Source organism: Tupaia chinensis, unplaced genomic scaffold (assembly GCF_000334495.1).
Source record: "Tupaia chinensis unplaced genomic scaffold, TupChi_1.0 Scaffold000531_1, whole genome shotgun sequence".
In the NCBI taxonomy this organism is placed as follows: Eukaryota; Metazoa; Chordata; class Mammalia; order Scandentia; family Tupaiidae; genus Tupaia; species Tupaia belangeri.
The window spans coordinates 637,980-651,590 of record NW_006160044.1 but is presented as its reverse complement, the minus strand read 5'-3'; the positions used below and the strand labels follow the sequence as shown (position 1 = coordinate 651,590).

The window sequence follows — 13,611 nt, the reverse complement described above, 5'->3', positions numbered from 1 at the left end:
CGGCAATTATACCAACTGCTGGTCCCTGTTATTATTATGTTTTAATTTAACCAGACAGAGAGAGAGAGAGGGAGGAAAGGAAAGCAAGCCGCCAGGTCCGGGACTTGAACCGCAGTTGACCATGTGGGGATTCAGGGCCCTTAACCACCATGCCACCTGCTGACCCCGATCACATTAATTTATAATAATAATATAATATAATGTATTCTAATATAATTTATTTATTATAAGAAGTTTACTTTTACAGCTCTAACTTAATACATACAGATCTTTTTTTAAAAAAATAATTATTTATTTTATTTATGGGGGAGAACCCAGCCCTCCATGGATGGAGCATGGTCACGTTACAACCCCCTCTCCTCAGCTCTCCCTCCTGTTGGGAATTTGGGCATGCATGGACATGCACTCAGCGTGCTGCTCAAGCTGCCGGGTCTAGGCCTGCGACAGTGTGGTGGGTCCTCTGGATCTGGCTGCCTTAACCAATAGCCATGGAGGTGGGCCTGGGTTGACAGTTAATCAATTAATTAATTTTGCTAGAGGCTGTGCGTGCTTGCTGGAGAGAGGGGAGAGGAAGTACCCCCCACAGGGAATGGCCATGCGCAGTCTCCCCTTCTTCATCTCTCCTCCTTTTTAGGATTCTGGGCAGATGCGTGCATGCGTCCAGCATGTTTTTCAAGCCACCAGGTGCGGGGCTTGAACTCCACTGTTGGGCCTGTGGGATCTAGCCGCCTTAATCACCAGGCCACAGGGCTGTACCAAGATTGACTTTCGTGTGAGTCCAGTGCCTCAACCACCATGCCATCTGCTGGACCCAAGATTGACTTAAAACAAATTAAATTAAATTAATTAATTAAATTATTTTTGGGAGAGATTTCTGCTACACGGTGTGTGATCTTGACCAAGAAACAGAGAGACAGAAAGTGAGAAATCACCCCCTGGGGAGATGGCTACATCGCAATCCCTTCTCCGTTTTCCTCTTAGGACCATGGGCACGCACACATCCGTACGGGCCCGGCATGAATTTCAAACTTCCAGTTCCAGGACTCAAACTGCAGTCGACTCTGTGGGAGTCCAGCAATGTAACCATTATGCTATCTGCTGACCAAGCATTATGCTAGTCCTCATGTGCTCACCAGAGAGAGACATGCAGGGTGAGAGTGGTGGGGGGAGAGAGAGAGAGAAAGCTGTGTGGTCTGGGACTTGAACCATGGTTGGCCACGTGGAAGTCCAGAGCCTTAATCACTACGGCCCCTGCCAGCCCCTAAGATTGATGTTCTTAAATGATAGGGAGTCACTTGCATTCTGACCCTTAGTCCCTTCACCTCCAAGTGCTCACCTGGGCTCTCATGAGGAGATGGCAGTGAGCTGCGCCAGGCACCCACAGAACGCGGTGCCCGCTGCTTGGGAGGCTCGGGCACTGCCTCCGGTCCTTTCCCGCTTATTTTGGGAGTAATGCCTCTATTTGATCTATTTAAGAAGCACTGTTTGAGAATGTCTGACTTACTCCGTGAATTGTGGTCAGTCTTAGTACATATTATTATTACTGTGTGCACAGATTATTTTTAGCACACCGAGGCGGGATCTACAGAGTTTTTGTGAGAGCTGCTCTTTATTTTCCCGAAGCCTTGACTTCTGGGAGTGAGGCGGTGATGGGTGCTGGCATGACCCCTTGAGCGGGTTGGGAAGGCACGACAGGAACTTCTGCCACAGCCCGTTCAATGCTTTGATATTTGAGATACGTGAAATGTGCTTGTCTGTCGGAGGCGGGTGGGAGTCGTGGCCAGCAAGTCCTCTTTCTTGACCGGACTGGGGTGTGACTTCTACTGGGGAATTTTAATCTGTTTTTGATCTTTGCTTTTAATAGGGATTATTTTGGAAACTTGTGGAGTCATTTTGGTTGTCTTAATAGTTGGTAGCTGCTCTTGGCATTTAATGGGACCATGGAATTCTAGGCTAAATGCAGTGATAGTTCTGCAAAGTCAAATTTTTCCTGTGATCTCTATAGCTTTAAAATGTCTCACTGAGGGCCGGCAGGTGGCATTATTTATTTATTTGTATTATTATTATTTTTTAAATTTGAACAGAAAGAGAGAGAGAGAGCAGGAAAATGAGAAAGCAAGCTGCCAGGTCCTGGACTCAAACCACGGTCGGCCATGTGGGAGTCCGCGCCTTAATCACCACACTGCCTGCCAGCCCCTGTTCTTAGTTTTACTAGGTGTATTAGTTGGTGTTCTCCTGGGAAACAGAACAATAGGTATACTTTGTATGTACATACGTACATACATAGCTATGCACATGTACATGGTTATATCACATGCTATGTAATACATACGATTATATCATGTATCTCCTATTGGTTCTGTTTCTCTGGAGAAAATATATTAATAAGAAGAGATTTATCGTGAAGACTTGGCTCCCGCCATTGTGGAGGCTGGAAAGTCCCAAGATGTGCAGTGGGTAAGCTGGAGGCTTGAAAAATAAGCTGGGCAAGTGTGTGCCCCAAACTCCAAAGGGAGAAATGCAGGATAAGGGATTGCAGTGTGCCATTTCCCCGTGGGGGTGCTCGCCCTGTTTCTCTCCTGTGAGTGCACGTGCCCTCTGGCAAATAAGTAATTTTTAAAAAGAGACAAAGCCTATACCCTGTAGCAGTCAGTCTCTACCCCCACCCCCAACGCACCCACAGTCACTAATGCACTTTATATCCACATGGATCTGCATATCACGTGAGAGGGATACGGTAATACATGTTCTTTCTGTCTTTGTTTTTTTTTTTTTTGAGCTGTTTTTGCTGTAGGGCACATGTGCTCTCCAGAAAGATGGAGAGACAGAAAGCAAGAAATCACCCCCCAGGGGATGGCCACGCTGCAATCCCCCATTCTCCTCTTGGGATCTTGGGCACGCACGCACACGCGCCTAGCGTGAGTTTAAGCCACCGGGTCTGGGACGCGAACTGCAGTCAACTACATGGGAGTCCAGCGACATAGCCATTACGCTAACTGCTGGCCCCTCTCTTTGTCTTCTTTTACTTTTTCTCCTAGAGCTTATTTATTTCTTAAACGAGTGAGAAAGACAGAGAATCAGAGACAGAGATGGGAACCCCCCAACAGGGTCCTCATATAGCAGTCTACCCTCAGTTTCAGCCAGCCCCAGACCCGGGCATGTGTGTGCCGTGTGTGTGTGTGTGTGTGTGTGTGTGTGTGTAGGGAGGTCTCTGGATATGACCCCACCGTCTTCTCATGCGGGTCAACCTTGCGAGAAGGTGTGTTGGTTGTGCTACCATCTTCTATTTAGTGGGAAGTCTTCAAGGTTCACGTGTGTTATGTATCAGTGCTTCATTCCTTTTTTTTTTTTAAGATTTATTTACTTTACTTAATTTTATTTGTTACTATTATTTATTTTTAATTTTGCCACAGAGAGAGAGAGAAAGGGAAAGTGGGAAAGCAAGCCTCTAGATTCAGGACTCGAACCCCGGTTGGCCATGTGGGAGTCCAGCACCTTAACCACCACATGACCTGCCAGCTCCGAGTACTTCCTTTTTATAGTGAAGTAATGTTCTATGAGATGGATATTTTCCATTTTGTTCATCCTTTCTTTAGGTGGTAGATGCGTGGAACTGAAGCAAAGCAAAGCGATTAGTATACAGGAAGCATATGAACAAGAACTATATGATAATATGTCTCTAATAAGTAACAAATGGATTGCCAATTAGTAAAATAATTTAAAGGCTAACAAGGAAGTCTATTGCAGTTTAACTGGGAGAATTTATTGGGGGGGTTGTTTGAGTTATTTGCAGTTTTGGTCTTTCACGAATACTGTACCTTGGGTCACTTGCGCATGTCTTGGTGTGGACAGACCTCTTCATTTCTCTCCTGTCAGTGTCTGGGAGTGGGATGGCTGGATCACGCGGTAACCCTATGCTGTGTATTAGAGGAGCTGTTGTACTGTTTTTCAAAGCTCCTGCCCTGTTTTACAGTCCCACCAGTGGTGTATGCGGATTCTAATTATTCCACATCCTTTCCAACACTCATTCCTACTTGCCTTTTATTTGTATTTATTTATTTTTTAGAGATTTTTGCCTTTTTGCCCAGTACCCTCACTGGAGAAAGAGAGAGAGAGAGAGAGAGATGCTGAGAGGGAAAGTCAGAAATCATCCCCAGGGGGAATAGGCAATGCCACAATCCATTCTCCTCCTGGGATCTTGGGCTCGCACACACAGGTGCCCGGCATGAGTTTCAAGCCACAGGATGCAGGGCTCGAACTACGGTCGGCCACGCGGGAGTCCAGCGACATAACTGCTACGCCATCTGCTGGCCCCATCCTATTTATATTTACCTTTTTGGTTACAACTGTTCTGTTGGGAGGGAAGTAGTAGTTAATTGGGCCTTAATTCTGAGACAGTAGCCGCGGGATAGGAGCATTCTGTTGCACTGTCTGATACGGGAGCCACCAGCCACACGCGCCTCTAACATATTTAAAGTACGTTGTTCATTCACACTAGCCAAGTGGTAAGTGGCTCGTGGCTTCTGTGGTAGCACAGATAGATGGATAGAACGTTTCCATCGCTGCAGTGAGTCAGGTGGGTAGTGCTGGTCCAGAAAGTGTTCACTTGGCAGGGGCAGGAAGAGTAGACAGAGAATGGGGGACCTGGGTAGTGTAGCAGGAAGGAGAGCAGGGGTGGAATTTGGAGAAGAAAGACCCCTTGGGGAGCTGTTTACAAGCCGTAAGACTTAGAAGAAAGGAGCTGAAAAGTGAGAAATGGAAGGGAAGTTACTTATGGGGTCCTTGGAAAGGACGCACTTTTGCACAGAAAAACATAGAAGAGCACATGACTTTTCCGACAACCCAATAGAATCTGATTTGGCTTTTCTTACAGTATGTTGACTTAGTGAATAGATCCGGTGTATTTAATTATCATTTTATGAGCGAGGAAAGCACAGATTTCTGATTAGCAGGGCCAGTGTAATTGTATCCCATTGTTGAGGATCTAATATATCGGGTCTAAATATACTGGGGAGCTACTTAATCTGTCCTGTTCGTTCTCGGTACCCTCCAGGAGGTATAGGAACTTGATGGTAGAGCTGAACTGAGAAGGGAGGAGCACATTGCAGATTACTCGAATGGAAGAGATAAGCGGAAAGCAAAAGGTCAAGTGTGGGCAGGTAGGGCTGGCCCTGTAGCCTAGTGGTTAAGTGAGTTGGATCCCACATGGACCACCATGGCCTCTGTGGCTTGCAGAACATAACAGGCATGTGTGTATGTGTTCCCCCGAATCCTGACAGGGTGGAGATTGTATCAGGACCGTGCCCTGTTGGAGGATGTGCCCCCCACCTCTGAGTGCACCACCCTCTGGCAATTAAAAGGAGTAGGTAGGCAGTTCTTTTTTCATTTTTTTAAGTTATTATTTCTTTATTCATAGTTGAGCTCAAGTGTGCGGAAATGAGAGCGAGAGGAGCACCTTCCACAGGGTCCAGTCGCGTCGCAGTCCCCTTCCTCCCGCTGGCCAGATCTTGGACATCCGTGCATGTGCCTGCGGGCTCAAATTGGGGGCACCTCGTGGGACCCAGCTTCCCTTGAGCAGTGCATTGGTTAGGTAGTATGTCATAACCCCGTTCAGCATTTTCTATAGGAGATAATCTGGAAGTTAGAGGAAGTCGGAGAAGAACCTCTGAGGTCTCACCTGGCTGCCGGCCGCCGGCCGCCGGCCGCAGCGTTCTCTCTGCGCCCAGGCCTTCTGCTGAGGGCTGCAGCCGAGCCCTTGCACTTCCTCACTGTCCTGCCACCAAACCAGTCGGTACAGTTTTTATTATGTCAAGGCAAGATAAATCTGGAGTGTTCAAGTACAGTCCAGGTCAAATATTCAGTAAGGCCATGGCATGAATGAGGCTTTTCTTTCCTAAAAGCTTTTTCTGTTTTTATTCATGTGTGCGAAACTCTTCCTAAGATAGACCAACCCCTTGCTGTGCTTTGTATGGTTTCTCAGAGTCATTATACGTCATTTTTCTCTTTACATTCAGCACAGGCTTTTGCTTTTGTTAATTGTATTCCTTAACCCAAATGGTGTATGGTGTCTTTCCAAACATGATGTTATCGTAGAGGCTGCTCTCAGCTCAGTGAGCAAATGTACATTTAAGGGCTTATCTGGCTCCAGCTTCGTGTGTGGCCCGTGTTCTCCCGAGTCCTCTTAGCTACAAAATCAAGTATGAAATCAAGTACGTACCACTTAGATGGGAGAATCTTTGTCATATTTCTTGCAGGTATATTCTCTGAACCCCAAATTAGAGCCACAATTTTAATAAAGAATTTCTGTGTTGTCTCTTGATAAAGAGATACTCTGGAAAGAATATTGGGTCATTGGAAAAAAGGCATGATGCATTTTTACATGGAAAAATACATCATGACTTTTTTCCAACGACCCAGTATACTTAGAGCCTCAGTATTGGGATTTCTGGGATGTTCTGCTGGCTTACATGGGGATAGCACAACGAAGATTCGAAATGAAGGCTTCGGCTGGATAATTTGGGGAGGGTGATCACTCTTAGAAACCTGCAGAATGACTGGCTCCCACCTGCTAGGGTGTTATTCCTTCATTAAATGCTGAAGATAATGTATACTGTATTATTTTTAATCAGTTCTTTTAGAGGCCGAGGATATTCTTTTTACTGAATGAACTACAATGCACAACATAATTTCAGTTAGTAATATTCAAGGAGGAAGCCTTAGAGGTCCACGGAGGGTACATTTTCACTAGCAAGTCTTAAGGATTTTTCAACTTTTTTTTTTTTTTTTTTTTAAATTTTGCCAAAGGACACATTTGTTTACCAGAGGGAAATAGAGAGAGGGAAAAAAACCCCACAAAAAACAAAAAAACCTTGTAGGGAATGGTCATGTCACAATCCCTTCTCCATTTCTCTCTTCATGATTTTGGGCACACACACACATGCAGCTAGTATGTTTTTCAAGCTGCTGGGTCCAGGACCCCTGGACTGCATTTAGTTAACTAGCTATATGAAATCTAGCCACCACGCCATGGGCTGGCCCTAAACTTTGATTTTCTGAAGCAACATCTGCCTTTCAAACATTTTTATCTATCACATGGTAAAATTCTTCAAAACGTATTTCTAAAGAGCTTTCTTCCAGTGTTGTTTTCACTATAATACCATTTTCTTTCCACAGATTTGCTTATAAATGCATCACGAAGAGGCAGCCCAGAATGAAGAAAGCAAGCAGGAGTGTTGGCTCAGTGCCTAAAGTGTCTGCAATAAGTAAAACACAAACAGCAGAAAAAAGCAAACCTGAGAACAACTCTTCAGCACCTACAGGAAGCAAGCTTGTAAAACCTGGAACAGCAGCACCGTTGTCGAAGGTATTGCCATGGGTGTGTTCACATATGTGATGGATTGTTGGAGCAGTGAATTGTTTTTCCTTATAGGAGTGAATTTTATTGTGTTTTACTTATTTTATTTTTATTATTTATTTATTTATTTATTTTTTGGAGAGATTTTCGCTATAGGGTGCGTGCGCTCCCCAGACAGACAGAGAGAGACATAGAGACAGAAAGCGAGAAATCACCCCCCAGGGGGGATGGTCATGCCGCAATCCCTTCTCCTCCATTCTCCTCTTGGGATCTTGGGCACGCACGCACATACACCTGGCATGAGTTTTAAGCCACCGGGTCCGGGACACGAACCGCGGTCGACTACGTGGGAGTCCAGCAATATAGCCATTACGCTAACTGCTGGTCCCAGCTCTAGAGACTTTTTTAGAACAATTTGTGAATGTAAGTTTTCCCAAGGGGTTTTCTCAGTATCTGCGGTGGTTTACCACATCCAAGGGACAAGATCACTCTCTTTACATTTTTCTGCTGATCAAGTCTGTTATTGCACAGAAATTCACTCAGTCTCTTTCAGCCTTAGTCCGGAATTCATTTGTCTTCCTCTTGTCTGTTTTTGGGTTGTGGTGGTTTGAACAAAAGCTTGACTCTTTGCAGACCACCTGGAGGGGATTTCTGTTAGTCTGATAGGGAGAAACCAAGCACCATTAGAAACGTGATCTGTCTGAAAGCCTTTTGTTTGGGGCCAGCAGGTGCCATAGTGGTTAAGACTCTAGATTCCCAGAGAGCCCAGAGAGCTAACTGCGGTTCGAGTCCCAGACCTGGAGGTTTGAAACTCAGGCTGGCCGTGTATGTGTGCATGCCCAGAATCCTGAGAGGAGAATGGGAGAGAAGGGATTGTGGCATGGCCATCCCCCACGGGCACTGAAAGCCTTTTGTTTGGGGCCAGCAGGTGCCATAGTGGTTAAGACTCTAGATTCCCAGAGAGCCCAGAGAGCTAACTGCGGTTCGAGTCCCAGACCTGGAGGTTTGAAACTCAGGCTGGCCGTGTATGTGTGCATGCCCAGAATCCTGAGAGGAGAATGGGAGAGAAGGGATTGTGGCATGGCCATCCCCCACAGGCAGTGATTTCCCACCGTCTCTCTCTCTGTCCAGTGTGCGCATGTACTCTATAGCAAAAAATACGTCTGAAAAAAAAAAAAAAAAAGAAAAAGCTTTTTGTTCAAGCAGAGCCTTGATAGATTGTGGCTTAATTATTTTAAGAAGCACCTCTAAGGAACAGCTGATGAGGGACTTCCTCTTACGTGTTGAAAGATCTAGCAGGAAATGCTGGTTTTTCTATGTCCAAGTTGTCGAAACTGAACCTGGACTTATTTCATACATTGGAGGTGCCCCCAAATTTTCTCCTTGTTACAGCCTTGATGAGTTGCTAGGTGTCATCGGATGACCTGGAGGATGGTACCAGGTAGACCTTTGCCCTACCTCCGTTAGTCTGAATCAACACCTGAATCATTTCCTCGGTGGTGGTGGCAGCCCTGCCACTCTTTGGCGTAAGACAGGCAGCATTTTCTGACCTAACTGGTTACTTCGTTGCTGGGGCTGTCTCTGTGGAGTGCTGGTGTGACTAGGTGGCCTGTTATTTACGTAACTGGAAGAACAGGTCGAAACACTGGCACTGGCTGCACACCACTGCCTGTCTCCTGTCGGGCCCCCGGCCGTGGCGGGCAGTGTCTGAAGGGTGACGGAGCGTGCGCAGAGCAGGCATGTCAGATCTGGGGCTTGGACCCGGCGTTGCTGGGAGTTTGGTCTTGATCTGTGAGTACTTTTCCACGGCAAAGCAGAACTGTGTGCCTGCTCTTGCTATCACATGCCGACTGCCTTTAGCTCTGATTCTGTCGCGTTGGCAGGTTTGTTTAAGTAGTTTATGTGTGTGTGTGTGTGTGTGTGTGTGTGTGTGTGTGTGTGGACTCGCACAAAGAAGAGGTGAAGCTCTTTGGGAACACTTTGCCTGGACTGAAACAATGCTTTGATTTAAGAGAAAAGAAAAAAAGCATTGCCTATAAACTGAAGAAGAGCAGAAAGAAGGAATAAGATGGTGAAAATGACTAGAAAAATAGAGAACATGAAAGGGCTTTGAAACCATGCAAACTTAAGTGTTATTTTTTTTGCTGTACTTGTCTGCCTCATAGATACCTCTTACAGCTTGCTTTCGTGCAGTTATCATGGAACATCGATGATTAATGAGATGAATGAAGTGTTTGGCTTTTGATTATTTAGACATCATGTGCACACACTCACCTTTCCATGTACGCACACCCACACCTGTGTCTGTCACTGCGTGATGTTCTGATGCAGTAGGATATGGGGTTTGCATTTCTTCACCTCTCATCTCAAATACCGGTTGAGGCTAGATCTAGATGGGAGTTGGGGAAGGGTCCAGGTCGTCTCACTGTTGAGTGGGCCTCTGTGGTGCACTCCTGTAGTCCAGCTCATTGGAAGATCGAGGCAGGAGACCTGAGAGTTTGCAGCCAGCTTGTACGACATAATTAGACCCTGTCTGAAAAAGCCTGGCATCTGGGGACTTGTGCACCTGTGGTCCCAGCCACTCAGGAGGCGGACGCGGGAAGATCATGATAGTGAGATTCTGCCTAAAAAAAAAAAAGGAAAAGGAAAGTGGTCTTACTTTTTTTTTCTAGAAGTGTTCTTGTTTTACATTTCATATTTGGTTCCTCAATCTAGAATTAATTTTTTGAAGCTTTTATTTTGAAGTAGTTTTAGCCTAGTTGATGGACTGGTACAAGGAATTTCATTGTATTCCCTACCAAGATTCCGTAGTTAACCTTTTCTCATAATCGCTTTATCATTTCCCTGTGTACACCCATGCACGTACACGTGGATACAGCATTTTCCTGGGACTATTTGAGTGTAACTTGTAGGTGTGGAGCTCCTCTACTGCTGAATATCTCAGTGTGTAGCCTATAAAAGAAGGACCTGCATTTCTCTAAGCACAGCACAATTATAAAATCACAGTGTTAGCCCCAGTGTGACGCTGCTGTCTAATACATGGGTTTTGAGTAAATTTTACCGGACATGTGCTAATGTCTATTACAGCAAAGTGGCAAAATCTGTGTTTGTTGGTTCAGGATCATGTATTTATTTGGTATGTTTTAAGGGTTTTGAGTAAATTTTACCGGACATGTGCTATGTCTATTACAGCAAAGTGGCAAAAATCTGTGTTTGTTGGTTCAGGATCATGTATTTATTTTGTATGCTGTTTTAAGGCTTTTGCCATAGGGCACGTGAGTTTGCTGGAGAGAGAGGCAGTTGGGGACTTTGTAAAGGAAAGGGAGAAATCACCCCATGGGGGGCTGTCCACCCTGCAGTCCTTTTTCCTCATCTCCTTCTCGAATTTTGGGAACACACCCCAGTATGAATTTTAGCCACACATGTACCCAGCATGAATTTCCAGACATCGGGTCTGGGCCCTGAGTTCTAGTCGGCCATGTAAGAGTCCAGTGCCTTAACCACCACGCCACCTGCTGGCCACATTATGTTCTTTTTAATTCTTAACTTTGAAATAGTTTTTCAGCTGTTTCCTTTTATGATCTTACCATTTTTAGAGTGTAGGCCAATTACTTGGCAGACTGTCCTCCAAATGTTGGTTTGTCGGCGTTTCCTGTGGTTAGACTAGAGTTTGTGTTCTGCAGGAATACCACAGAAGCAGTGCATCCTTACTGCAGCCTTCCTGGGGCTTGGGTCTGTTCCTCACTGGAGGTGTTTTGTTACTTTGGGAAGGTGGGGTTCGCTAGGTTCTCCACTGTCAGGTTTTCAGATCTCCTTTTGTAACTAGTAAGTATCATGTTGGAGATTGTTGGGGACATTGTAAATATCTTCTTTCTCACTAATTTTCACTCTAGCATTTTTGGACTGTTCTTACAGAATCAGTTATCACTGCAAGGGGCCAGCAGATGGCGTGGTGGTTGAGGGTGCTGGACTCCCACATGGCCAACTGTGGTTCAAATCCAGACTTGGCGTCTTGCTTTCTCACTTCCCCTCCCTCTCTCTCTGTCTCTCTGGTCAAGTTAAATAATAATAATAATAATAATAATAATAATAATAAATAAAATGAAATAAAACAATTCCTTAAAAAAGTTATTAAGGAATTGTTTTTTCAGACAGGATCTAATTATGTCGTACATGCTGGCTGCAAACTCTCAGGTCTCCTGCCTTTACTGGGGACCAGCAGGTGGCGTAGTGGTTAAGCCTCTGGACCCTCCCACATGGCCGACCACCGTTCAAGTCCTGGACCTGGTGACTGGCTTTCTCACTTCCCCTCATTCTTTCTCTGCCTCTCTCTGGTCAAATTAAAATAAATGGATGAATAAATACAATTAAACAAATAATTATTTAAAAAAAGAAAAGAAAAAATGATTACTGCAATTTTTGCTAAATGTCAGTTTTCTAATTTCATCATTTATTTTTACAAAAAATTTTCTAGAGGGCATGTGTGCTCACCAGAGAGAGAGAGAGAGAGAACTCCCTCTCCTTTGGGGCATGGCCACACTATATTCCCTTCTTCATCTCTCCCTCCTTTTGGGGTTTTAGGCATGTGCTTAACTGCTGGATCTGGGACTCACACCTTGCAGTCAGCTCTGTGGGATCTAGTCACTTTAACTTTTTAGATGGGTTGGGAATTGCATTTGTACCTCTCCTGTGGCCTCAGCCTGTTGACTAGCAGTATCTCCCAGTGCACATCACCGTGGCTGGGGTGTGCGTGTGTGTGTATTTCCAGTTTATTTTAAAGATCATTATTTTCAGACAGGATTCCTCTGTTGGTGATCCTTCTGCCTCAGCCCTTTAGATGGAACCACAGGCATGGGTCATCACACCCAGAGCTTTTTAAAATTATTTTCTTCACTTGCTGTAGGGTATGTACACTCCCTGGAGAGAAACAGAGAGAGGGAGAGTGAAAAAACACCCTCATGGGGCATGGCCGCCCTGTAATCCCTTCTTCGTTCTCCTCTCCAGATTTCGGGCATGCGCACACACACGCCTGGAGGGTTTTTCAAGCTGCCAGGTCTGGGACTCAAACTGAGTGGATGGCCATGCGGGATCCAGCGGCCTTTACTACCATGTCACCTGGCTGGACCTAATGTTATTGTTGTTGTTGGGTTTATTTATTTATTTATTTATTTTTGAAAGACAGGATCTTGCTATGTTGCCCAGGTCCGATTTCAACTCACATTCCTCCTACCTCAGCCTCCCTGAGCTACCAGGGATAGCAGTGCCCACCGCTGCCCAGGGCTGGCGCTGCATACCACCGTGTTTGGCTGTAAGGTTGGAGCAGGAATCCAACTGGTCTGGGAGCACGCCGCCAGGCCTGTGAGGCAGTGTCTGAGCAACGCGTGCCTTTGCGACGGGGGCCTACTTTAAAATCACGTTTATGAAATATTCATAACCGGGTGTTAAAGATGGTTCTTCTTCAGTAGTATGATCATTTAGGTAGACTAATCCTTACTGTAGCCATACAGTCTCTGATTTCATATTGATATATCACCTAGGCCTTAAAAACGTCTCCTCCTAATCCTGACTTGACTTTGACTACAAGAGAATTAGATCTAAGGTAGGAAGGATACATTTCAGAGTAATTTCTTCTTTATACTGGCTGCATTGTTGAATCTCTTTACAGCAAAGAAGATCATCTGACCTTCAGTGATAGTCCTCACTGGACACTGCAAGGTGGCACTTCCTGTGGCATTATAGGACTTCCCTGAGATAGCCCCTCTGGTGTCAGTCACTCCGGTGGTCCCTGTTCGTAGTCCTGTCCTAGGTGTGTGCTTTTCCTCATCCCTCACCAAACTGGCGCGTGTGTGGGCACACAGCAGGCTTCCGTGAAACCTCTGATTACGTGTCTGATTTATGGCATTTTGAAAACAGTACAAGATTGTTTATAAGCTGTGAAGAGCATGTATTTCTACAGCACGTCATAGCGTGCTGCTGACTGACTGTCAGAAAGTTGTAGCACCCTCGCCATTCTCGGAACTCGGAATATTGTTATACTTGAACTCAGCAGAACAGTCAAGACTCATTTAGTTGTAAAATAGTATTTACTTTTGTTTTCTTTTTCTGTTGCTTCTAGACAAAGAGCAGTGATGACCTGTTAGCGGGAATGGCTGGGGGGGTAACAGTGGCGAATGGTGTTAAAGGAAAGAAAAGCTCCTGCCCGTCTGCAGTGCCCTCAGCACCCGCCCCTGCCATGACCACCGTGGAGACCTTGGTTA

The 13,611-nt window shown here is 45.4% G+C and overlaps 1 protein-coding gene across 1 annotated transcript in view; it reads left to right on the top strand.

Annotated features, from left to right (window-relative positions):
- SPECC1L (sperm antigen with calponin homology and coiled-coil domains 1 like) overlaps positions 1-13,611 on the top strand; it is a gene marked incomplete in the record, with an annotated part of 147,371 nt that overhangs the window by 34,065 nt on the left and 99,695 nt on the right. The window contains 2 exon segments of the mRNA XM_014591093.1: positions 7,174-7,363; positions 13,470-13,604. Of these exon segments, the coding sequence (XP_014446579.1) occupies positions 7,211-7,363; positions 13,470-13,604 (288 nt within the window).